The sequence below is a fragment of the Lipotes vexillifer genome, unplaced genomic scaffold (assembly GCF_000442215.2).
Source record: "Lipotes vexillifer unplaced genomic scaffold, Lipotes_vexillifer_v1.1 scaffold1314, whole genome shotgun sequence".
Lineage (NCBI taxonomy): Eukaryota > Metazoa > Chordata > Mammalia > Artiodactyla > Lipotidae > Lipotes > Lipotes vexillifer.
In genome coordinates this window covers 154176-179712 of record NW_006782803.1, presented here as the reverse complement: position 1 = coordinate 179712, position 25537 = coordinate 154176, and the positions used below count along the sequence as shown (strand labels likewise).

At 36.7% G+C, this 25537-nt stretch overlaps 1 protein-coding gene across 1 annotated transcript in view; it reads right to left on the bottom strand.

Moving 5' to 3' along the window:
• LOC103088729 (histone deacetylase 9-like) overlaps nucleotides 1–25537 on the bottom strand; it is a 208485-nt gene that overhangs the window by 42022 nt on the left and 140926 nt on the right. Inside the window, exon 7 of the mRNA XM_007455394.1 lies at nucleotides 10928–11012. Coding sequence (XP_007455456.1) covers nucleotides 10928–11012 — 85 coding nt within the window. The remainder of the gene's footprint in view (nucleotides 1–10927; nucleotides 11013–25537) is intronic.

The window sequence follows — 25537 nt, the reverse complement described above, 5'->3', positions numbered from 1 at the left end:
TTTTTAGTGGAGTTTTATGGAGGAGTGAAAGTAAATGAATATTTTAAATCTATTATCATTACTTGAAATTATGCCCCTCCACCATTTTAACCCCACAAATAAGGTTTATTATTCTCTGTTTCTCTTTTCTGCTGACTTTCCCTAGTGGCTTGTGTCCTTGTGCATTTTACTTTATTCATTTATTTAAATATGTATGTATTTATTTACTTGAGCTCATATTTTGTTGAATTTGATCTCTGCATATACTGAGGGTCTAAATTAGGGATACTTCCTCCAGAAAGGAATTGTATTTGCTTCCTCCAGAATTGAGGAGGAAGACAAAACCTCTTTAGTATCTATCAAATTCATATCCCTAACTTTGATGCAGACTTCAGGCTTTTTTGTGCAGTTATAGCACTGATGTCATCATTTGCCCCAGGGATACTCTCCCATTTTGTGTTACTTACTGATTACTGCTCGCTCCCTATTAAATTTCAGTTTATGTTTTCTTTTTCCCTCATATTCCCTTATGTTCTAGGAAGCCCACCAATGGATTAAAATAGTCCGTTTTAACGTATGCAGAAGCTATTTAGGAGAGGTCTATTCTAGTGTCTATCCTGGGATACTTGGGAACAGGAAGTCTGGTGGAACTCTGTTCTTATCTGTGAAATGAAGTGGGAACAGGAAGGTCATATGGTTTAACAGAAGGAAAGTGGGCTTTGAAAGCATAGCCAGACCAGGGTTCATATGTTGGTTTTAGTGCTATTAGTTGACAGACTTCCAATGAGTGATCTAAACTTGTTAAGCCTCAATTTATTCATGAACAAGATGAGGAAATTAATTATGCATTGCAGAATTGTGTGAGGACTAGAGATTATATATACATATACACTTTATATATACATACGCATATATATAATCTATGTTTGTGCATGTGTCTGTATAATGTATATATAAATACCTAACAAATGATCTTCCCCAAACTTGACCTTCGAGCACACCATAATGGTATTTGTGTGAAGTGCATCTGGGTGCTAACAGCTGAGTATAATCAGAAAGCATTTCTGTCCTTAAAGAGTTTTCAGTCCTAGAAAGATGCATAGTTTTATTTAGACTCTTGGTGTGATTAGTTCTGCCTTAGTAGAAACATGAGTGAAAGAAAACTCATAATTACAGATGTAGTTGGAATTAAAAAAAAATTCCAGACAAGTTAAGTCTCTAAGCAGATGGCAGGTTTTCCTTTTAATTCTGGTATATTCTAGTATTAGTGCTCCACCAAACGATAATCAGAGTCTCAACATTTCAAGAGAATGGTTAATTAGAAGTTCAAAATCAACTTTCAAAAAGCCATGTGTACAAGGTTGACCTGGCTCTGATACAAGCAAGGGTTGGCGGGGTTAATAGTGGGAAAATGTCTAACGCTGCTTTTCTTCAATGAAGGTCGGCCTGGCCCAGGGCTGCAACGTCAAGGCCTCTGTCTAAAGCCAAAAAATCTATGACAAATAGCAGCTCACACCTGACAACAGCCAGGGTTTTAAACTCAGCAGGGCAGGGATTTGAAATTCTGCCAATCCTTGCATTTTTTTGTGATTAGATGTATTTTGAAAGTTTACAAGGGACTCCAGAGTGGATTCATAGCTCCATGGCTCCCTGCAATTTGGCACTGCCCTTCTAGGACTGACTGTGGCTAAACCTCAATTAACCAGAATGTCCAAAACTCCAAATCTTCAGTTTAACTGATTTCCCCCCTAAACTTGTCACTTTGGGATGAAATAGAAAAAAGTGCATACAAAAAACTGCAAAAGGAATTAATTTCTTTGTGAGCTAGAATAACATAATGGCAAACACCACAGACTCCGGAGCTAGAATGCCTGGTTTATGAGCTTGCTTTTGTCCATTTAGTAACTATGTGTCCTTGCAAAGTATTTAACCTAGATGTACCTCAGTTTACTTGATTGTAAAAGGGGAATGAAAATAGTACCTACCTCATAGGGTTGTTAAGTAGATTAAATGACTTAACTTATATTAATAAGAGTGCTTAGAGCAGTGCCTGGCACACTGAAAACACTCAGTAATTTTTATTTTATTACTTGCTAACAGCTTACAGGGTTTGCATTGTGTAAATAATTTCATCCAATATGCCTCCATAACTTTACTGTGGAGAAAACTGATATTTAAGATGGGTTCCCCAAATTTTAAGCCTTTCAATCAGCAGTTTCTTTTTCTTAAGTCTAATATTCATCTTTCCTTGCAAACCTTTTCTTCCTCTACTGTTCCCCATCACAGGAGGTGACATCAGTACCTACTCTGTTGTCCAAGCCCGAAACTTAGAAACCATTAATCCTCTCCATGCCTATTAATTACATACCAAGCCAACTCTACTTCTGAATTAAACTGTTCACATTTGACAGTAAGTTCTGCTAAATCTCCTGTCCTTACGGCAGGCATAGTGATCTTCTGAAATGCAGGTTTGATCATGTTCCTTCCCTGCTTGAAATAAATCATTAAATCCTTATGAGTTAAAAGCCCATTTTCAACATCGTGCATATCTCTTGTTCTTGTCCCCTGGGTCTGAAGAGGATGGAGGTGGAGGAGAGAGGGAAAGACAGAGAGATAAGGAAAAAAGGTAGAAAATCAAAACAAGAAGGGACAAAAAGAGAGAAGAAAAACTGAGTGTGGGTTAGCATTTGGGTGTGGAGTCAAGAAGCTAGAGAGTTAGTGAAATGATTTATGCAGTGCTTGTTGCCATCTGGGGAAACAACCCTTTAATCTATGTGCATAGCCCCATGAGATCAAAATCTTGGACAGTTTCCTCACAACAAGAGATGTACACAAATTCCTTTCAGATTAGAAACAATCTGATTTTCTCCTGGATGGTCTGATGTAAATGCCCTTTCTCCTTGGGAAGGGGGTATGTAGAGGGTATTAAAGTAATGGAAGGAGATGGCTGAGAATGATATTTCACATAAAAGAAGAAAATGACTGCCATCTTTAGAGCAAGGTTTATCTTACTTTAATAGCTTTTTTTCATTAATTATTATCCAGATCTCTTAATTACCAAGAGAACTGGATAGCACCTTCTCTGATTATCCACTCTAATACAACATCAACAGTGTCTGTATTTTATTTTTACCAGCAGTTATCTCCATTGGAAATAGAGTGGAAATGAAATCAACAAAATTAACATTCCTTTGTTTGTTTCCAACATCAGTTGTTACTTCTAAGGGTAGTTCCTGGAACAGAGGATATATAGTAATAATAAGAGAAGCAGATTAAGGAAGAGGGGGAGAAGGAAAAGAATAACAACAAAAAGGAAGAGGAAAAGTCAGTCATTCACTGAATAACACATATAAAAACATAAGCAGAATTCTGACAAGGAGTTGGTGTCAACTATACTTGCCTCGGATCTCCCAGAGAAAATGTGATTTCATTTTTTTTTTTCTCTAGAATGGGTGAAAGGTGTGCTCTGCCCATTGTAGCTGCCTGAACCATGTGGATAACGGACTACCTCATAGTCAATTACATAGTTACATGGTGTATTCTCCTGCAATGAGATAATTGTATCCCTTTTCATATTGGTCTCAAAAGTTGGATAAATTCAGAAGACCATAAATGCAATTCTCATTGCCCTAAATAATAATGTGTGTCCTGTGTGTGGGCGAGTTTTAAAAAATACAGATAAATTTAGCCATAGTGACAAATTTTATATGCAGGAGGCATGGATGTAGATCCTCCACTGATATACAACAAGTTTGACAAAACATATGGTGACGTTGCAATTACTGTCCCTTCCTCATTCTGGCCTATGTCACCAGTTTTCTGTGGTTGGCCTAATAAGTAATTCTAAGAAGACCTCAATCTACTAAACAAGGGAAGAATTCCTAGAGTGGGAAAAAGATGAAAGTGGGGGTAAAGGGAAAAACTGCCTACTGTTCTTTTATGACTCCGCTTCTGGTCTGCCATCTTGTTGCCACAGTGGCACCACCTTAGAAAATCAGTGTGGTGATATGTCATGTCATTCCTCTGGAAATTCCTTAGGAAAGTTAAGTGGCTAGCTCATCGTCACATGGCTGGTGAGGATTATACTGAAATTCATATCATTTTAAAACCCTCCACACTAGTGTTTTTCAATTTATCAGCTGCAAACCACTGGAGGGTTGCAGCAAAATTTTAAAAGAATCCTCAAATCCTTGTGTACACATATATTTTCTTGATCCACAATTCAAAAGATACTATGATTATCGTTATTACCATGCAGGAGGTCTACAAAATTGGTTGACACTTAAAAGGAGTACTCTTCTTACTAAAAAATTTAAATAAATAAAAGGAAACCATGACTATATACTTGTGGTTTTCATATTTTGAGGTTTCATAGATCAATATCAACATCATTCATTATATGTTTTTCAAACTTAAAATTATAGTCTTTCAAACTAAATAAATTTAGTTTTGTGGAAAACTCACTTCATGGTTCTTCCCTTCAAAATCAGTGAAAATGTTATCACGGGCCAGGACTAGTGTAAAACATGACATTTGGGAATCTTGCTTCTCACCATACTATGTAGAAAAAGGTAAGAGTTCAACGGACTGTGAGTTGTTAGGATGGGTTTCAGGAAAGCCTTTATACATATGAGGGTCCTTTATCCTACTCTGGGCTGACTTTTACCTGGCATTGCTTGTTGGTGATTATAGCTGGCCAGTCAACTCTTAGAACGGCCATCTCCAAGCTTAGCGATGGAAATGGTAGCTCACAAGCAGTTCATGTTCTTTCTAACTTAGAAATGATTCATCACTGTGGGTTGTGAAAGAGAGTGAAGAAATGGGCTCTCATATAGATTTTTCCTGCACTTCTTAATCTCTTGTTCTGTATGACCTAACCAAGAAGTATAACCTTAGTTAAAAAGTCAATCTAGGCTAAGGAAAAAAGAGTGTGGCAAATACTGACATACTGGCTGATTCATTCATTCAACAGACATTTGCAGAGCACCTACAACATTCCAGAACTGTGCAGAGGACACAGCGATTAAAAACAAAGAACATCAGCAAAAACAATCTCTGCCATGAAAGCACCCAGGAAATGTACCTAATCTAGAATAGAGATGAATGGGGATTGATAGATGGCTTCCCAAAAGAGATAACATCTGAGCTAAGTCTTGAAAACTTAATAGGGATGAGGCAGAAGACTTTGTTAGCAGAGTGAACAGCATGTGCAAACATGACGCTTCTTGTCCATACCTCCCTTTTGTTATTTCAGAGACGGTTGATCTTTGTATACACCCACCATCTGAAGATGAAACCAGACCCTGACCTGTCAGGGGTGGGGGTCTTTACCTGTCAGGAGAAATAGGTGCCCTGCTGTTGCCTTGTAAGGCCTTTTCTTCTCAGCTAAGTAAGTAATATAAACAAGAACAGGACAACAGGGATGATCCTGCTGCAAAATACTCACATACATGTGGCCAGGCAAAGGGCCAATGCTAATCACAGCCTCCAGCACCTGCATACCCTCAGCTGTGGGGCTCAGTTCTCAAAGAAATACACATAAGGCCTGTCAGCACGTTGCCGTCTGCCTTGGGACAAGGATATCTAGGAACCTGCCTGAATGTTTCCCACATGCTACAAGGCCTGTTTTTCAACATTTACATACTTTTCTGATACAGTAGTCCCAAACCCTGGCACAAAAGAATCCTTCAGGACCTGGACTAGGGGGTGAGCTGAAATTCGAACACCTCCTTAAGTTGAAAGGAGGCACCTGGTTGACACTCAGAGACATGTGAAGAGAAGGTTCCTCTGTTAAAGGCTACCTTCAAGGCAGGCTTCATAAACAGGCAACCTGTGCAGTTGCAAAGGACCCCATGTTCAGAAGGGCTCTCAGGCTTGGTTCAATGCTCAGCTGACATCTTCTTGAAATTATTAATAATTTTTAACAGGGAAGCATTTACACATCTTCATTTTGCACTGGGATCCACAAAGTTTTAGTGAGTCCTGACTACCTTCCCTGCCAAAGGCAAAATGGGGAGCCTAATCAAGGGCCTGGAGCTCTACACGAGCATGTGAAATGGAAGTGTGTTATAAAACAGAGAAAAATAAAACTGAGAGTTCAATTTTATAGTTTTTAAGGAAATATAGCATTGTTTGTTAAGTCAGGTACCCACAATTTTGATTTTCCAAGCCATTATGAAGTTTGTTACTCTGAAATACCACTTTATTTTATTGCTTTGTAGACTTTATACAATCCCTTTCTGTTTCTTTAACCTGGAAGAGTAGCCCCAACTAAAAACAGAATCACCATATGACCCAGCAATCCTACTACTGGGCATATACCCTGAGAAAACCATAATTCAAAAACAGACATGTACCACCATGTTCATTGCAGCTCTGTTTACAATAGCCAGGACATGGAAGCAACCTAAATACCCACTGACGGATGCATGGATAAAGAAGATGTGGCACATATATACAATGAATATTACTCAGCCATAAAATGAAATGAAATTGAGTTATTTGTAGTGAGGTGGATGGACCTAGAGTCTGTCATACAGCGTGAAGTAAGTCAGAAAGAGAAAAACAAATACCTTATGCTAACACATATATATGGAGTATATACAAAACAAAAAAAAATAGTTCTTAAGACGCTAGGGGCAGGACAGGAATAAAGACGCAGACGTAGAGAATGGACTTGAGTACCCGGGGAAGGGGAAGGGGAAACTGGGATGAAGTAAGAGAGTGGCACTGACATATAGACACTACCAAATGGAAAATCGATAGCTAGTGGGAAGCAGCCACTTAGCAAACAGGGAGATCAGCTCCATGTTTTGTGACCACTTAGAGGGGTGGGATAAGGAGGGTGGGAGGGAGGAGATATGGGGATATATGTATATGTATGGCTGATTAACTCTGTTATAAAGCAGAAACTAACACATCATTGTAGAGCAGTTATACTCCAATAAAGATGTTTTTTTTTTAAAAAAAGAGTAGCCCCGAAGACACGCAATTCAGAGAAACACATAAAAATGTACCACACAGTGGTCAAAGCCACAGTACTGAAGCACTTTCTCTGTACAAATTTTCACCCTATGTCCCAACTGGTGAGAGGTCACTGTTATCTTGTGTTTATCTTCCCTTTTACAACCTCAACCCACCATTCAGTTCCTTCTCAACCACAACTTGAGTTCTCCTTGTGGTGATGCTACTCTCAGTCTTTTTTGGTAAATATTTTTTTGCATCACCAGCACCTTGATTTTCATCAGGACTGGCTACATAATTAGCAAGGCTCAGTGCAAAATGAAATGTGGGCTCCCTGTCACAAAATACAAATTAGTGGGCTTCCCTGGTGGCGCAGTGCTTGAGAGTCCGCCTGCCGATGCAGGAGACGCGGGTTCGTGCCCCGTTTCGGGAAGATCCCACATGCCGTGGAGCGGCTGGGCCCGTGAGCCATGGCCGCTGAGCCTGTGCGTCCGGAGCCTGTGCTCCGCAAATGGGAGAGGCCACAACAGTGAGAGGCCCGCATAACGCAAGGAAAAAAAAAAAAAAATACAAATTAGTGAGAATTTTAAGGCAGCAAGAGTAACAGCATTAAACCATGCTTCAGGCCCTTCTAAGTGTGGGGCCTGTGTGACTACACTGGTTAAAAGCCCATGAAGCCAGCCCTGCTTCTCCCCGGCCAGAATTGGGTCAAGTACCCACTCCTTAACTAATCACTGGTAAGTGGGTTGACAAGTTTAGCCTTGGACTAAGAACAGCTCCTTTGGAGCTGGGCATAAGTTCATCTTCCCCTGATCTGTACTGTATCTGGTGGCAAGGATCATGTGTGAAACCAGGCTTCTTCTGAGTAGACATGAGGAACACATAGTTACTGAGTAGCCAACAACAGTACCCACTATACCATATACTGTATCCATGGCTCAGAAGGAGGCATTCTTCTTCAGAAGCTCTCTTTGATGCAAGTTTTAGTTCCCTAGGGCCTTGAAGAGTTATTCGAATCAATCCTGCTCAAATCTTCCAACTCTCAATTCCCAGGTTTCCATGCACTTCAAACCTCGTCCCTGGTACCAACCCTGCCTGCCGGTACAAGACGGGGGGGAGAAGACACGGTTCCATCCTCTTGATGATTATCATATAATTAAGGAACCATGACCGAAAGACCATAAAACATACAAAAACTCAAATACTAGAAAAATTTTAAATAAAAATACCACTTCAAATCTACACGTTACTGCAGAGACTTTACAGAAGTACTGGATTAACAAATTCTGGGTGGAATCTTCAATATGAGTTTAGGAGGAAATAGATTTTTTTAAATTAATTTATTTTATCTTTGGCTGCATTGGGTCTTCGCTGCTGCATGCAGGCTTTCTTTAGTTGCGGTGAGCGGGGGCTACTCTTTGTTGTGGTGTGCGGGCTTCTCATGGCGGTGGCTTCTCTTGTTGCGAGCACAGGCTCTAGGTGCGAGGGCTTCAGCAGTTGTGGCTCACAGGCTTCAATGGTTGTGGTGTGCAGGCTCTACAGTGCAGGCTCAGTAGTTGCGGCACACGGGCTTAGTTGCTCCGTGGCATGTGGGATCTTCCCAGACCAGGGCTCGAACCCATGTCCCCTGCCTTGGCAGGTGGATTCTCAACCATTGCACCACAAGGGAAGCCCCAGAAATAGATTTTTAAATGGGGGAAATGGTCAGTGTTGGGTGTTTGAAATGCATTTTGGAACAAAGACAGAGATTCACAATCCACAGGGGCAGAATTCTTATACAGCCAATTTTGATAGTTCAGTGAATCCTTTTCAAGAGTCAAACAGGTTTGTTTGGCTAAAGTAGACTGTACAAGTCACTCAAAAATGTCAGTGGTGAAAGGAAAACCATCATGCAGTGGAAAGTCATTACTGGCAAGTTAGATCCAATGCAACAGACAACAGCATGGTTTCTAAAGACATATATAAACCATGAATTTTTACACCTATGTGAAAATTGAGTCTTTTGCTTCTGTTATTTCCTTCAGAACATTCACTCTTTCTTCATCTGGCCAAAATCCTGTTCAGACTGGGACAAACTGGGACCTGGGACCCTTTGCTGCACTGCTGTAATGCACCTGGACACATCTCTCTTCAAGCAACAAAATACAAAGAAACTATATGGGACTAAAAATAACTGCGTGCATGCCCAGTTGGGGCAATTCTGGACGAAAGATACAAAGGAACCAAAAAACCAAAGAGCCACTTTTGAAGAGCCTGGAGCAAAAGCAGGGGGTCAGCAGCAAAAGCAGGGTACTGCGCATGCTCCCTGCACACAACACCACCTAAGGGGTGGGCAAAACACCTAAGCCATCCCTCTGGCCCGACCCCTGGACACACTCCTATCCTCAACCTCATATAAAGAGCAAGCTTACCCCCCCTCCTCGGCGAGCAAGAAAACAAAGGAATCTGTTGTTTGTTTTTGCTCTGGGCTGCTGCAGCAGGGGCCCCAATAAAGCCTAGCCTGAATTTCTTGTCTGGCCTCTGATCAATTTCTATTGATTAAGGAGGCCAAGAACCCTGGTCAGTAACAAGACCTTAAGACCAAGGTCAGGCCCTATCACCGCCAAGGAGCCTTCCTCAAACCTTCGGTGAACCTTCCTCACTTTGCAGTACTTCTCCTTCTGGCTGCGAGGGACTTAAGAAAATGACTGTTTCTTGTCCATGATCTCAGTGCATGTTGTGACCTCTATTGAAATGATCTATTTTAGTGCCTCTCACTCACTGGACTGTAAACTCCCTAATGCTAGAAACTGCCTTATTTCTCTTCTGTGCCTTGCCTTGATAAGTGCTCAAGTTATCATGTATCAACATGTAATGAGTATTTAAGAATGCTTATTGAAAGTGATGTGATCATAATATACATAGGAATAATAATTTTTCATAGTCTGTGTGTATAATGGAAAAACAATACTCAGAAAAAAAAAAGAATTGTATGTGTAAAAAGTAGATATTTTTTATGCTGCTGGTCACCTTAATGAAGTATTAGATTAGATTGCATAAGCACCAGATGAACGGGTAACATAGAACCCCAGTCACAACCATATCTCCAAATTACTACTGAGCAAGCAAAGACAAGGACTCAGAGATAGATGGAAGGTGGCTTCTCCAGTGGTGTTAAAAAATGCTTCTACAAAAGAGTAGCAAAGCTAAGGGTTTTCTGATCCTCCTTCACACTTAATTTTGCCATTTGGTTTTCCCATTCATGCTGACTTTCATGTCAATTTGTGCTTGCTTTAGTATGTGTGCTCCTTCACACTTAATTTTGCCATTTGGTTTTCCCATTCATGCTGACTTTCATGTCAATTTGTGCTTGCTTTCAGTATGTGTGTGTGTGTGTGTGTGTGTGTGTGTGTGTGTGTGTGTGTGTGTGCGCGCGCACACACACTCATGCATGTTATCACCTAAAAAAGAATAATTCCTGAGAAAGTAACAGTGATGTGAAAGGAGCTGGGATAGTAAAAAAGTCTCTGACTTTTCCTTTTTGTTCAGTTGGATTTTCTAGTAGGCTTTCTCGTGAACTTTTCCCTCTATTGACAAACTTAAAACCAGTAAATGACTGGTGAATTCCAACATCACTAGGAGATAACTTACCTCAGTTAAGACTGGACAATATAATCCCAATTTCTATGTTAATTTCATAGCTCTGAGTAGATACTTAGTGGCAGTAATGGAAAAAAATCCAAACACATTTGGAAAATATGAGAAAAACAAGGTTCTAAATCTAGAGTCTCTGAATTTCGTTATCAGTGTGAGATAAGATTGCCACATTAACAGCAAGGCAACAACACATTTAGGTATGAATACGTTAATATGTGGAAATTATAATTACTTTAAATATATTCCTTATATTTGAGAAGCTCAAATATATTTTTCATGTGCTCTAATTCTCAATATAAGCTTAATTAGTACCTTATTAGAAATATTAAAAAAAAATTTAAAGACATACTTTGAATTTCAATGATCTTCTGTAAAGAAATAACAGCATTCATATTCGGAGTTTGTTGGAGAATATCTTCTGCAAGTGGCTCCAGCTGCAAGAATGGTAAATAATGATATGAACATTATGACTTTATAGTAAGTTTCACAGAAGCAAACCAAATTGAAACAACCTAAAAAAAAAGCCTGCTCCAAGAACTACTTAACATTTTGCTGATACCAGTTCCAAAAGTGTAGCCAGTTTTATTTTCTGTTTTGCAGCAATGTAATTGAATTCCAAGGGGATTTTCTACTGGTCACAAAACTAATCTGTGAAGTCCCTGAAGCAGGTGCATGTCTGTGTATTATTCATTAAAAATCCGAGTTATTTGTGTAATTTTTGTAGGTTCCTGACAAACCAAATTCCATCATGTCTGTATATGCAGCTGGGCCCTGCAAACGAAACCTCAGGGAAGTTGAAGTAGACAGAAGGTGGGCAGTCTATTATCCATACTTTTGTGGTGTTTTTACACCTAACTACCTTACACTTTTGGACACTTCACAGCAGAACGCCACGAGACATAGCTGCTCTTATTCAACTGCTATTGAATAAGTAGTAGAGAAAATGCTCAAATAAAACCAAAAGTAAAATAACTGTACATTTTCATTTAACTTCCACTGTATTCACATCTATGCAGATAGCCATGTGGAAGCACAGGACAAATTCCTGTCTTGCAAATCTATCCTGATCTTTTGGAATTACACTGATTTTTCATGGGGAAGCTCAGCAAACATTGTTTTGCAAGAAATGAAGAAGAGCTTTAAATAATTTATGGAGTGTTCTGGCAGAACTAAATCTGATGATGCATCCCTGGGAATACCTTGGTGATGTGGCTTCGTGTGGAGCAGGACAAACTGCATAGCAGAGCACTTGCAAACAAAATAGCTGTCCAGCTATTGTGACTGAGAAAGCAAGGAAAGTAATAGTAAAAAGGGATTAACAACAACAACAAAGTTTTCTTAGAAAATTTAAAGTTAGTAGTCTCAAATAGGCCAAACTATTATATGGCAAGAACAGGAAACGATGTCACTAGACACTGTGCTAAAACATGAACCCATCTATGTCTCTTCATCTGTAGAAAAAAACTAAAAATCTCAAGGATTCCAAGTTTCCACAGCATGTGTGAGTGAATCTTCCCCCCAGGGTCTCTCTGAATTGATTATTCTATACTTTAATCATGGAATCTAAAACAATAGCACCTTTCTTCCAGATGCCATAGGATAGCAGACTAGCTCAGGGATATTTATACATGGGTAAATTCACTAAATATAACTCTCCAGAGTGTTTTTCTTAGCTGCCAAAGAAAAACATTTAAAACATCAAAAGGTTTACTTGCAGTAGTTTGGCGAGAGGAAAAAAAAAACCCACAGTGTGAGTGAAAGGTTCTGCAATCTTAAACTCTTAAAATTTGTTAAAAATCATTTTTAAAAAATCTGGTATTTCAGATAGTATCTTCAAAAATATGTTATCCTAGTAACACCCTCTTAACTCAGAGGAATTGCTGAATCATAAATGGAAGGTTACTTGGAAAACTCTTACTCAAGAATTAGACAGGGCTGAGCTACCTTGCTCATAAATAATCTTTCCTTTCACTTCTCTCTCAGGGCTTAGAGAAAAATTTTAATAGAAATCAGGTAGACTTTATTAACAAAATGTTCTGAAATATCACTCTATGTTCGAATACTTAAGAATAAAAGCACAACATAGTATGAGCATATTTAGTTCTTAAACAAGCTTTCCTGAGACTTCAGGGTAAAATGCTGACAAACGGAAAGGTGCTAGCTACTGGAAAGAAAGCTACAGGCACATCATTAATGTAAAAACCTCACTTCTGGAACGCTCTCACATTAGGTCTGTGGGCTATTTTTAGGACCTGGGTTATGTAGAAAGTAAACTTGATGCAGGGTGTTGAGAGTAAAAATATAAACAACCCTAAACCTCCAATTTGGAATTGTCAGTTAGATACGATAAAGTTGTGTGTACTTATGAAAGCAACCTAGAGAATTAAGGCAATTACATTGATAATTTAAGCCTCCCAAATAATTTCCCTGCATATTTTAGGTGAATGTCATTTAAAGGATTTAACCTTCAGTAAATTGCCCCAATTTGTTTCATTTTGAGTGTATACACACAGACAGAGCTGAATTCAGAAAGTTCTCAATGTAGGTTCTTTATTTTTTCTCTAGTAGCTCTGCTGAGAAGGTAATGGGTAATACTCTCAGTTGGCAAGAAGGCAAGCAGCATTTAGTCTGTTTTCATAATATTAAAACCTTGTATAGAGGGACCACAGAATTGAGTTGTCTTCTAAACGAGTTTGTTGATTTAATCATTCACAGTTATAAGCACTAAAAACATCTGACTGAAGCATCTATTTAATAAATATTTATGAGTATTGGTCATTATTAATAAAATCTAATAACTAACTGTAATAAAGTAATATTAAACAAATAGTCATATTTTATAACTTTGGAGCAAAAAATAAGAATATACAGTAAAGCTGTGTTATATATCTAGTTTGGCCGATAAGATGTAGCAAAAACACTGGCAATAAGGCTAATCAATGTTAGTAAGAGTTATTAAAAGATAAATAAGGAAATAATTTATGCAAACCAGAGAACGTCTGCATGCAAAAGTTATACTAAGATCAAACAGATGCAGATGTAGGAAATATCACACGCCCAACACACCGTCTTTGTTGCACAATTCCATCAAGTAATAATAGAGTTATAAGATACACTAGATGATTTTAACACAACTTCTTGACATTTGAAGCTCTCATCTAGGTTTCCTATATCTAAAGCTTAAATGCAATCATTACTTACTCCAATTCTTTGTATAAATTTTCAGACTCAGTATAGGGATATTTATTTTTCTACATCTTTTACAGAAAGTTGCAATACCCTATTGATACAATTCAGATGTTTGTTAAAGTGCATATACCATGTAATTTCTAAGTACTACAGCTATTTTAAAACACCATAAAAGTTGGGGCCATTATCATGTTGTGAATAAATAATTTTCAGATTCTTTAGAATCAGATCATTTAAATCATCAAAAATCACTTTAGTTGGCTAAGATGCACTTATGGAAAAAGGCAAGGGTATCCTTGGAGAAGCTCGAGTAGAAGTTTTAAAACTCACTTTGTACTTATGGGACATGAAAATCATCTCTATTATTTTCATGATTGAGAAAAGAACAGAAAAAAAAAAAAGCTAAACAGATTTTGCAAAATATAACAGATACAAGAGGACAGATGCACACATCAACCAAGCAAAGGATCTACTAATACTCTTAGCTTTTATATTATGTTTCCCAAATATGCCAAGTATACATGGCATACTCTTATACCTTTATTTATTCTGTTCCCTTTGAATTGTATTTTCCCTATCCTTCTTTGAATTGGTGAAACCTTACTAAATCATTCAAGGACTAACACAAACACTTCCCGCTCTGAAATCTTTTCTAAAATCCTCTGATAGAGCAAACTGCTTCCACTCATTGTCTCCTTTCCACACAAATTCTCTTGTTTATTACTCTACACATTATACTGTAGTCAGCCATGTGTGTCATTCTCTATTTTGTTATGAGCAATTTAAAGGCAAAGATAGAGCCTGGTATATAATAGGCATTTAAAAAAATGTTGAATGAATGGAGGAATGATTAATTGAAAGAAAACATGGGGAGATAGGCTTTATTTGGCTCGCCATAGCTAACAGACCTACATGGAATATGTTCTTCCACTTGGCTGTCTGCCATAATCAGGGCATGTTTTTAGACTAAAAGAATTGGGAAAACAACAGAGATAATTCATTTTTAAATCAAAATAATTGATTTTTAATTGATGTTTTAATTGATTTTTAAATTAACCATCCATTTTGTTAAACTAATTTATTAATTCCAATGATGTATAAACAAATAATTTTGTATAGACTTTATACAATCATATCTTCTGTGAACAACGAGAGATTTCGTTATTCCACTCCAATCTTTATATTTTTAAATTTCTTTTTCTTACCCTATTGCACTGTCTAGGACCACCAGTGTAATGTTAAAATGAAGCACTAAGAGTGAATCTTTGTCATGTTTTTTATTTCAAAGAAAAATTCTCATGTTTCACTTTTAAATCTGATGCATACTATAGGATGTCTGTAGATATCCTTTATCAAGCTAATAAGTTATTCCCAGTTTATCAAAAGTAGTTCATAATTGAGTGTCTAATTTATCAACAAATGTTTAAACATCTATTGAAATGGTTATATTTCTTCTTCATTCTCTTAATGTGGTGAATTATAACAACTTATTTTGGGATGTTAATATCCTACATTCTTGGCCTAAACACAATTATATTATGGGTTTTTAAGATAATGATGAACTGCTAATGTTTTGTTTAGGGTTTTAACTGCTATACTTATGAGCAGGATTTTCCTGTAATATTCTTTTCTTATAATGTTCTTTTGAGCTTGGGAGTCAACAGTATACTAGCCTCAAAAATCAGTTATGAAGTGTTCTCTTCCCATCTTCCCCTTTACTCTAAAACAGTATAAATTATTAGCAGAATTCACTGCTGAAGCTATATGGGCCTGGTGTTTTCTGTTGGTATATCTGGTATTGAAGATTCAATTTTGTTAATTATGGTAGCATTCAAATTTTCTGTCTTTTTGATTCAGTTTATTTTTACAAGAATTTTCCATTTCAAATAAAATTTCAATAATTTTCTTTTACATGAAGTTTTTTTAATATTCTCTTTTTTTTTTTTTTTTTTCTTGCGTTATGCGGGCCTCTCACTGTTGTGGCCTCTCCCATTTGTGGAGCACAGGCTCCGGACGCGCAGGCTCAGTGGCCATGGCTCACGGGCCCAGCCGCTCCGCGGCATGTGGGATCTTCCCGAAACGGGGCACGAACCCGTGTCTCCTGCATCGGCAGGCGGACTCTCAAGCACTGCGCCACCAGGGAAGCCCTAATATTCTCTTGTAATCATTTTAATACATTAAAATCTGTGGTAAAGTCTTTTTTATCATTCAGAGTGCTGGTAATGTAGGACTTTTCTTTCAATCAGTCTTTCTAGAGTGCTATCAACTTTGTTAATTATTTCAAAGAACTAAAATTTGACATTTTAATTCTTATATACTGTATGCTTATTTTTATTTCATTTATTTTTATTTCTTTATATTTAAGTCACTCACTTCATGTTTAATTTGTTGCTTTGATTTCCTAATTTCTTGAGTTGTGTGTTTCTATCTGTAATTTAAAACTTTCTTCTATTCTAGTATATAGATTTAAAGCTTTACATGTGTTTCCAAATTCAGCTTATACATATTACACTTTTTTTGATATTTCATATTTTCATAATTATTCAGCTCAAAATACTAAATTTACTGTGATTTCTTTGACACATAAGAGATTGTATTTTGAAATCTCCAAATATATGAGATTTTCCAATTATCTTTTTATTTCAAATTATACAACCACTTTTTTAAAGTTTTGTTTTATACTTCATCTTTTTATTTTACATCATTGGTATTTTGTTTTATTTTTTAATTTAATTTTATTGTAGTAAGAACACTGAACATGAGCTCTAACTACTTAAACAGATTTTTTAAGTGTATATACACTATTAATGACTATAGGTACAATGTTATAGAGCAGTTCTCTAGAGCTTATTCATCTTGCTTGACTGAAACACTATGTCCATTGATTAGTAACTCCCCAATTCTCCCTCTCCTCATCTGCTGACAACCACCATTCCACTCTTTGATTCGATGAATTTGATTACTTTATATACCTTATATAAGTGGAATCATACAGTATTTGTCTTTCTGCAACTGGATTATTTCACTTAGCACAATGTCTTCAAGGTTTATCCAAGTTGTTGCATATTGCAGAATTTCCTTCCTTTTAAAGACTGAATACTATTCCATTGTATGTATATACCATTTTCTTATCCATTCATTTGTCAATGAACCTTTAGCTGGTGTCCACGTCTTGGCTATGGTGAATAGGGCTGCAGTATTCATAGTGCTAATATCTCTTTGAGATCCTGATTTTGATTCTTTTGGATAAATACCCAAAAGTGGGACTGCTGGATCACATGGTAGTTCTATATTTAATTTTTTGAGAGCCCTCTATACTGTTTTACATAGCAGTTGCACCATTTTGTATCCCCACCAACAGAATGCAAGCATTCTAATTTTCTCCATGTCCTTGCCAATACTTTGTTGTCTTTGGGTTTTTTTTTTTTCTTTTTTTAAATAATCGTCATCCTGATATTCTGACAGATGTGAAGTGATATCTCATTGTGGTTTTGATTTACATTTCCCTGATGATTAGTGATGCTAAGCATTTCTCATATACCTGTTGGCCATTTGTATGTCTTCTTTGGAGAAATGTCTATTTAAGTCCTTAGCCCATTTTAAAATCAGGTTTACTATATTTTACTACTGAGCTGTTAAGAGTTCCTTATATATTTTGGAGATGAACACCTTATCAGATATATGGTTTGGACATATTATCTCCCATTCCAAAGATTGCCTTCTTACTCTGTTGAATGTCTTCTTTGTTGTTCAGAAGCTTTTCAGTTTGACGTCGTCCCACTAGTTTATTCTGTTTTGTTGCCAATGCTTTTGGTGTCATATCCATGAAATCAATGCTGAGACCAAAGTCATAAAAGTTTACCCTTATTTTTTTTTTTTTAAGGATTTTTATAGTTTGAGGTCTTATGTTAAAGTATTTAACTACTTACCCATTTATTTTTGTGCATGGTATAAGGGTACAGTTTCATTCTTTTACAAGTGGATATCTAGTTTTCCCGATACTATTTGTTCAAGAGATTATCCCTTCTCTATTTTGTATTCTTAGCACTCTTTTGAAGATCAGTTGACCATATATGTGTGGATTTATTTCTGTACTTTCTATTCTGTTCCCTTGGTCTGTATGTCTGTTTTAATGGCAGTACCCTACTGTTTTGATTACTGTAGCTTTGTGATATATTTTGAAATCAGGACATATGATGCTTCCAACTTCGTTCTTCTTTCTCAATATTGCTTTTTTATTTGTGGTCCTTTGTGATTCCATATGAATTTTAGAATTTTTTTTTCTGTTTCTGTAAAAAATGCTACAGTATTGGGATTTTGATAGGAATTGTAATTGAATCTCTTGATTACTTTGGGTAGTAAGGGCATTTTTACAATATTAAGTCTTCCAATCCATGAACATGGGATATCTTTCCATTTGTTATATAATATAGATTCTAGTTTAGTTTCACTATGATGAGAGATTATACTCTGTTTGAAATCCATTAGCTGAAACTTACTGAAACTTGCTTTATACCCCCAAATATGGCCTATTTTTGAAAACTTTACATGTGTCCTTGAAAAGAAGGATATTCTGCAGTTACTGGGTAAAGCCTATTATTTATTTCAATTAGAGCAGGTTTATTAAGGTGTTTAAGTCTTATACATACCCCCCTTTTTTACTGTCTTCTTTCTCTATCAGCTGCTGAAAGAGGTGTCTTAAAGTCTGTCACTATGATTGTGGTATTAACTATTTTTTTCATTTGTTTCATTCAACTTTTGCTTGATATATTTTGAAGCTGTGTTATTAAAACACAATTTTAAGTTGTTTTATCCTACCAGTTAATAGAATATTTTACCACTATGAAGCATCTCTAACTCTAGTTCTTTTTTGTCTTAACATCCACTTAAGTGATACTGATAGAGCCATGTAAGCTTTCATTCAGTAAGTTAATGTAGTTTAATTTTTCTTCATTAAAATTTTTTTAAAATTAATTAATTATTTATTTATTTTATCTTTGGCTGCATTGGGTCGTCATTGCTGTGCATGGGCTTTCTCTAGTTGCGGCAAGCAGGGGCTACTCTTCGTTGTGGTGCGTGGGCTTCTCACTGCAGGGGCTTCTCTTGTTATGGAGCATCGGCTCTAGGCACGTGGGCTTCAGTAGTTGTGGCGCATGGGCTTAGCTGCTCCACGGCATGTGGTATCCTCCCAGGGCATGTGGGATCCTCCCGGACCAGGGATTGAACTTGTATCCCCTGCATTGGTAGGTGGATTCTTAAGCACTGTGCCACCAGGGAAGTCCCTTTTCTTCATTTTTTATATTCAAACTTTATCACTATAGCACAGAAAGTGTCCCTTTAAACAGCACTTTTTATTACTATGTGATAATCTTTGCTTTTATTGGTGAACTAAATCCATTTATATGTGTCTTGTGAAATTGCACAAGGTGATTCTAAAATTGTATATGAAAACACAAAGGGGACAAATGTAACCAAGACTGTCTGGAAGAAAATCAAACTGGGAGATTTGTTTTACTAGATATCAAGATTGCTTATAACACTATGTAAGTGAAAACAGTCTGATAATGTCTCAAGGATAGATAATGAGACCTGCAGAAAAGACTAGAGTCTCCATGTATATATGGATAAAGATACCACTGCTGAGCCATAAGGAATGAATGGCCTTTTCAATAAATGGTACTTGATCAACTATATATCCACATTAAAAAAATCTTGACTTCTAAATTATGCCATATACATATGCAATTCCTGAAGAACTGCACATCTGAATGTTCAAGTCAAAAATGTTTAAGAAGAGAATAAAGAGAATAGTTTCATGATTTTAGGTATACAGAAAGAATATTTAAACAGAATACAAAAAGAACTAATCCCAAAGGAAATGATTGATAAATTACTACATTAAAAATTATTTTTATTTATCAAAGGACATGATTAAGAGGGTAAAATGACAGACAAGGTATTTCAACATATGAAACCAACAACAGAATCTATAAAGAACTGCTCAGGGCTTCCCTGGTGGCGCAGTGGTTAAGAATCTGTTTGCCAATGCAGGGGACAAGGGTTCAAGCCCTGGTCCGGGAAGATCCCACATGCTGCGGAGCAACTAAGCCCGTGCACCACAACTACTGAGCCTGCGCTCTGGAGCCCGTGAGCCACAACTACTGAGCCCACATGCCACAACTACTGAAGCTCACGTGCCTAGAGCACATGCTCTGCAACAAGAGAAGCCACTGCAATAAGAAGACCGTGCACCGCAACGAAGAGTAGCCCCCGCACTCCACAACTAAAGAAAGACTGCGCAGCTACGAAGACCCAGCACAGCCAAAAATAAATAAATATAATAAATAAATTTATTTAAAAAAAGAGAACTGCTCAAATAAGTAAGAAAATGTCCATCTGAAAGTAAACAAAAACTTGAATAGGTGCTTCAAAAATGGTATGTACAATAATAAATAGATGAAGAGCTGTTTTAGTTAATTAGTATTCTGGAAGAGCAAAGCCATGGTAATATATATACTACTACACACACAACAAAAATGTCTAAAATTTTAAAAGACTGCTAATACCAAGGTTTGGAAGAACACAGAACAATGGAACTAGTCATATGCTGCTGATAGAGTATGAATTGTGACAACCCCTATGGAAAGCAGTGGTATTATCTACAAAGATTAAATGCATGCATACCCCATGACCCAGCAATACTACTTTTAGATATATACTCAACAGAAATGTGTGTACAAATGTACCAAAAAACATTTATAAAATGTCTATCACAGTACTGTTCACAACAGCCCCCAAACTAGAAAAATTCCCTCTACTCATTAAAAGTAGAATAGATAAATAAACCATGACATTGTCCTGGAAAGTCTTTTTATGGAATCTAATACTATATAATGATGAAAATGAATAAACTATAGCTTATTGCACAAGTATGGATGAATCTCACAATGTTGAACAAAAGAAGTTATATATATATATATATAATCATATATATGTGCATATATATATATGATTTCATGTATACAACACTCAAAAACAGATAAATTAAAATCTTATGTTAGGGCTTCCCTGGTGGCGCAGTGGTTGAGAGTCCGCCTGCTGATGCAGGGCACACGGGTTCGTGCCCCGGTCCGGGAAGATCCCACATGCCGCGGAGCGGCTGGGCCCGTGAGCCATGGCCGCTGAGCCTGCGCGTCCGGAGCCTGTGCTCCGCAACGGGAGAGGCCACAACAGTGAGAGGCCCGCGTACCGCAAAAAAAAAAAAAAAATCTTATGTTAGAAACCAGAAAATTGGTTACTTTCAGAAAAAAGAAAGGAAGTACTGATTGGGAAAGTGTGTATGTGATCTACTGAGGTGCTGACATTATTCTGTTTATTGACCTGGTTGACAGTTATATATGTGTTCTATTTTTTGTGATATTTCATTGCATTGTACATTCATGTCTAATGCAGTTTTCTATATGAATATTATATCTTATCATTAAAAGCAGTTTAAAAAGAGAATATGTTTTATGACATAAGGGAATAGGGAAACTAAGTCTGGTTCTTGAGTCCATGCTTCTTCTACTATATTATGGTGCATCTAAGAAAAAAAGTGAGATTATAGGTTTTGCAGCAAGAACAAGTTACATTCTTAGATACAAAGGCCACAAATTCACTTATAAAGGGAACTGAAAGTCCCCTATAACATGCAAAGCAACTCATAAAAAAAAATGCAGAAAAGGTTCAGTTGTCAGGGTCAAAGATCTTGTGGAACACTGGAAGAATATGATGATCAAGACCAAGAGGATAAGGGAAGCAGAGTGCCATGAAGACCTGACTCTCCATGCTGATGAACTATTCTGGATTCCCTAGTGAGGAGGGATTGGTGGTTAAAACTCAGCTCTCATTGAAATAATTATCTTAGAGATGCCTGCAATTAGTTGTATATGTTTAATTTGATTGCTTAAGTAAACGTGGATATAATTTTATCCATATTGTGATTCATGAGTCATTCTCAAAACAACCCCTTTTACTCATTTGGAGTCATTAAAATTCTTGACCAAATAGATGGGAAACAAAAGTAAATCAGAATAGATTCTACTGATAATCAAGTTACTATACTGACACACTATTGCAATTGTTCAGACTGAGTCTGCCTGCAACCTACCTTCATATAGACAATGGTGATATCACACAGCAATAAAGGTACATCTCTGGCCAAGAGAAGTGATATAAACCTAACAAGTCTTATGAGACTATCAGGAGGACCAAGAGGCAAAGGGTACAGTCATGGCCATTCAGCTCACAGGAGATACTGAAGGAATTCCCTTAATAAAATATGAGGGACAGTGGGGCTAGACTCTGAGATTATTACATGGTTATTATTCTATTAGTTGAGTTTTATCCAAAACTACCCCAACTTAGATAAATGTAGGTTATACAATATATTGGCCAATGAATGGAAGGAGGAAGACTATGAGGAAGTGCCTCTATCCACTATCATATCCAAATAGTATATCACAGTTTCCATGGTACTTAACTATGGAAAGTGTGGACATAATGGCATATTTAAGTATCTATGGCAATAACTAGCTAAATAATTAAAAATGAACTTAAAGGTAAAAAGAAGGAGGCATAGTGGTCTATTAGAAAGAGGATAATGAATACAATTAGTTGGATAATTCACACTCTCGATATTTTGTTTAAACATTGAGGTAAGAGTGTAAATATGCAATATAATGAGAAAATATTCCAAATCACACAGTTGAGTTAGGAAAATACTATATATATTAAAAGGTGCATGTTAAACTGAAGTTTCAATAACATTTAAGAGATGTGCGGTCAGTGCTTTATGTGTAATTTCCTAATGTAATGTCCATAGTCTAGACATCAATTGTTATAAAAAAAAAAAGGCTTAATTCATCCTATAAGCAAAAAATCTTGTTTCCTTGTCCCTGTTTTTCAAATAAGTTTAAATCTGATAATTATACTTTGTAACTCCTCATGTTTCACTGTCTTTTATTCTTGTTTGTCTTACCCTCTTTTGCTCTTTTTTCTCTATTTCAATCTGCTGATGTGCATGTTTTAAACTGTTTTTCCTTAATTTTTTTGTTACGTAAAGAGATTTTTACTATACTGTGTTTGACTTTTCTGCTAAGACCTGTTTCATATCATGCAGCAGTGGTACAGTGGTAAATGTTTGCTGACTGTCAAAAAAAATAGTTGTAATTTGTAGCATTTGCTGATTTCCATGGTGTAAATACTCCCACCATAGCCTATTTCAAGCTAACAATGTGATATCACTGAACTCAGATTTGAGCAGAGATACACACACTTAGCACTCACAAGCCATTAAGAGACAGCTCTAACATATCACTAATAGGCTATTATTTTGTTTGTTGATAATCTGGGGGAAATTGTTCCTAACAATTATTTCCTTAATAAACTTTTGTTTTCTTGCATGAGATTGCCTTATTCAAAACGCATACACTGTTTTGTTGTTATTTTACCACAAAGGATGGGACTCATTTGTTCAAGTCTTCCATATTGTCCACAGGAATTCTAATTCCTTACAGTATTCCATTCCACTGATCCAATCTCATTATTCACTTTTATTCCACTCAAAGTATCCTCTCCTCTGCCACAAACAAACAAGCCCAAAAAAGAGTCATCCACAATTCCAAGAAGTCTTAATGTCTTTATCTATGTTATCTCCACTACAAGAGAGAAATTCTTTGCTTTGATTTCAGCTTGTCAAATTATCATTTTTATTCAAGATCAAAGTTAAAAGTTACTTCCTCTATTAAAATATTCCTCCATCCTTATAGTTAAAAATAATGGGTCCTACATTACACTCCCAAAGTACTTTGTTTATATTTCTTTTACTTTTACTTGTATCAGAACTTACGGGTATAAAATTGATGTCCAATAAAAGACTACTGAATGAATAGACAGACAAATGAACATCATAACATGTTTACTTCACCACTGAAAAGAAATGCTTTCTCTCTTTTATTGGTAAGCAGAACCCTAAGAAGTGTCCAGGTTCCCAGCCCACATTCCTTTTAACACCTTCTAAAAAGCCTAAAAGACAATCAGTACAGAAGATCTGCATGACGGAGTTTTGAGTTATCCAGATATCTTCTAGTTTATTTGGCATTTGCTAAAACAGATAAACAGAAAACACCACAATCACTTTGGCTCTACTTCTCATAAGCTTTTAAGAAATGCAAATTCATAGGCTATATCTATCAGTACAACAGAGAATATCTTCAAATAATATTTTCCAAAACATTTTAACTGTTTAGATTATCCATACACTTGTTCAGAGTGCAGATAGGTTTCAAAGTCTAAGAAAAGACCAAGAAAAACATTATTCTGGATTATCACACATTTTCCCTGTAGTCACTTCTCCCTTTCTCGACTCATGACTTGCAACTATTTAGGAGCTTGTAAGCTTTCCCAGATTCACACCAATTCCCCGATGGAGTCAGCCATACATCATCTTTTTCAAGATGGTCAAATGGCTCATCCATTCAAAATCTAATACAAACAAACCCCTGATGAGCAACTCAGACAACAACATCTCAACAGTTCACCTCAGCGGTGGTTGTCAACACTTCAGTCAATTCAAGAGATTTTTCAGCACCTTTAGAGCAAAAAGTCATCTTGGAAAGATTATAAACATACACAATCACTAAGTGTAGCCACTGTTGCTGAAATCAAGTCAAATAAAAGCAGCTGAGCCTAATCAACAGGCGAGAGAGAGAGAAAGGAGGGAAGGGAGAAAGGCCTAGAAGCCAAACCTTAATAAGAGTGAGCGAGATCAAGAAAAGACATGCTACAGACTCAAATGTTAAGTGCAGAACCTTCAGTACCAGAGGCTGTAGCATCATCTCAACAGCTTCCATGTCTATGGCAATTTTTTTTTTCTCTAACAAGCTTAAAACAGTCATTTATTCTGTTTTGACAGGTGGTCTTTTAATGGCCATGTTGTCAAGTCACTACTCAAGGCTCTTAGTGCTATATGTACTCTCCTTTCTTTTACCTAGCTTAAGTTTTTCAATGTTTTTATTTTAAATTCCATAGGAATGCCAACTGCGTAAGCTTTTCTCACCTCCTAAGAAAATTTCTTTCAGAGGAAGCAACCCAGGGTGCTGCTAATTGGCTTTGCATAACAGTAGGCAAATGTGACCTTAAAGCAACTGTGACATTGTTTGCCAGCCAGCACAAACGCAGATTACCAAATTCAGTGTCTCTGAGAACCTCACAGATGTTTCTATTACTGTAACTAACAAACGATGTGAGTATTCACATAGGTATCTCTGATGCTAGTCCAAGCAACCTGATTCTTCACATTTAGATAGTCACTTTAATTTCTTACAATCCTCAAGCTGGAGTTTCTAAGTGCTTCATTAAAGAAGTTCAAAATATTCATCATACAGTGACTGGACTGATAAATCTAAGTCCTGAACTTTGCCAACAAAAAGGAAAAAAATGGACTTCTGGTATGTCTTCAAAATCAGTTGCCTCAAGGCATTTCCTGTATGATGCTCAAATTAGTTTTAATCCAATAGTATATTATTTTGACTGACCTTGTGCATATTTCTTAAAAGAATAGTTAAGAGATGTTTTGCTAACTAGATCACTTTCATGATAAAAAAATATTTAAAAAGAAGAAATGCCTATTTTGGGTGTAACACTCAGATAACTTAATTTAAAAAAAAAAATCAAGTTTGTGGTACCCATCTATGTATCTACATTGAGATGCAGAGCCAAGAGTTCCTGC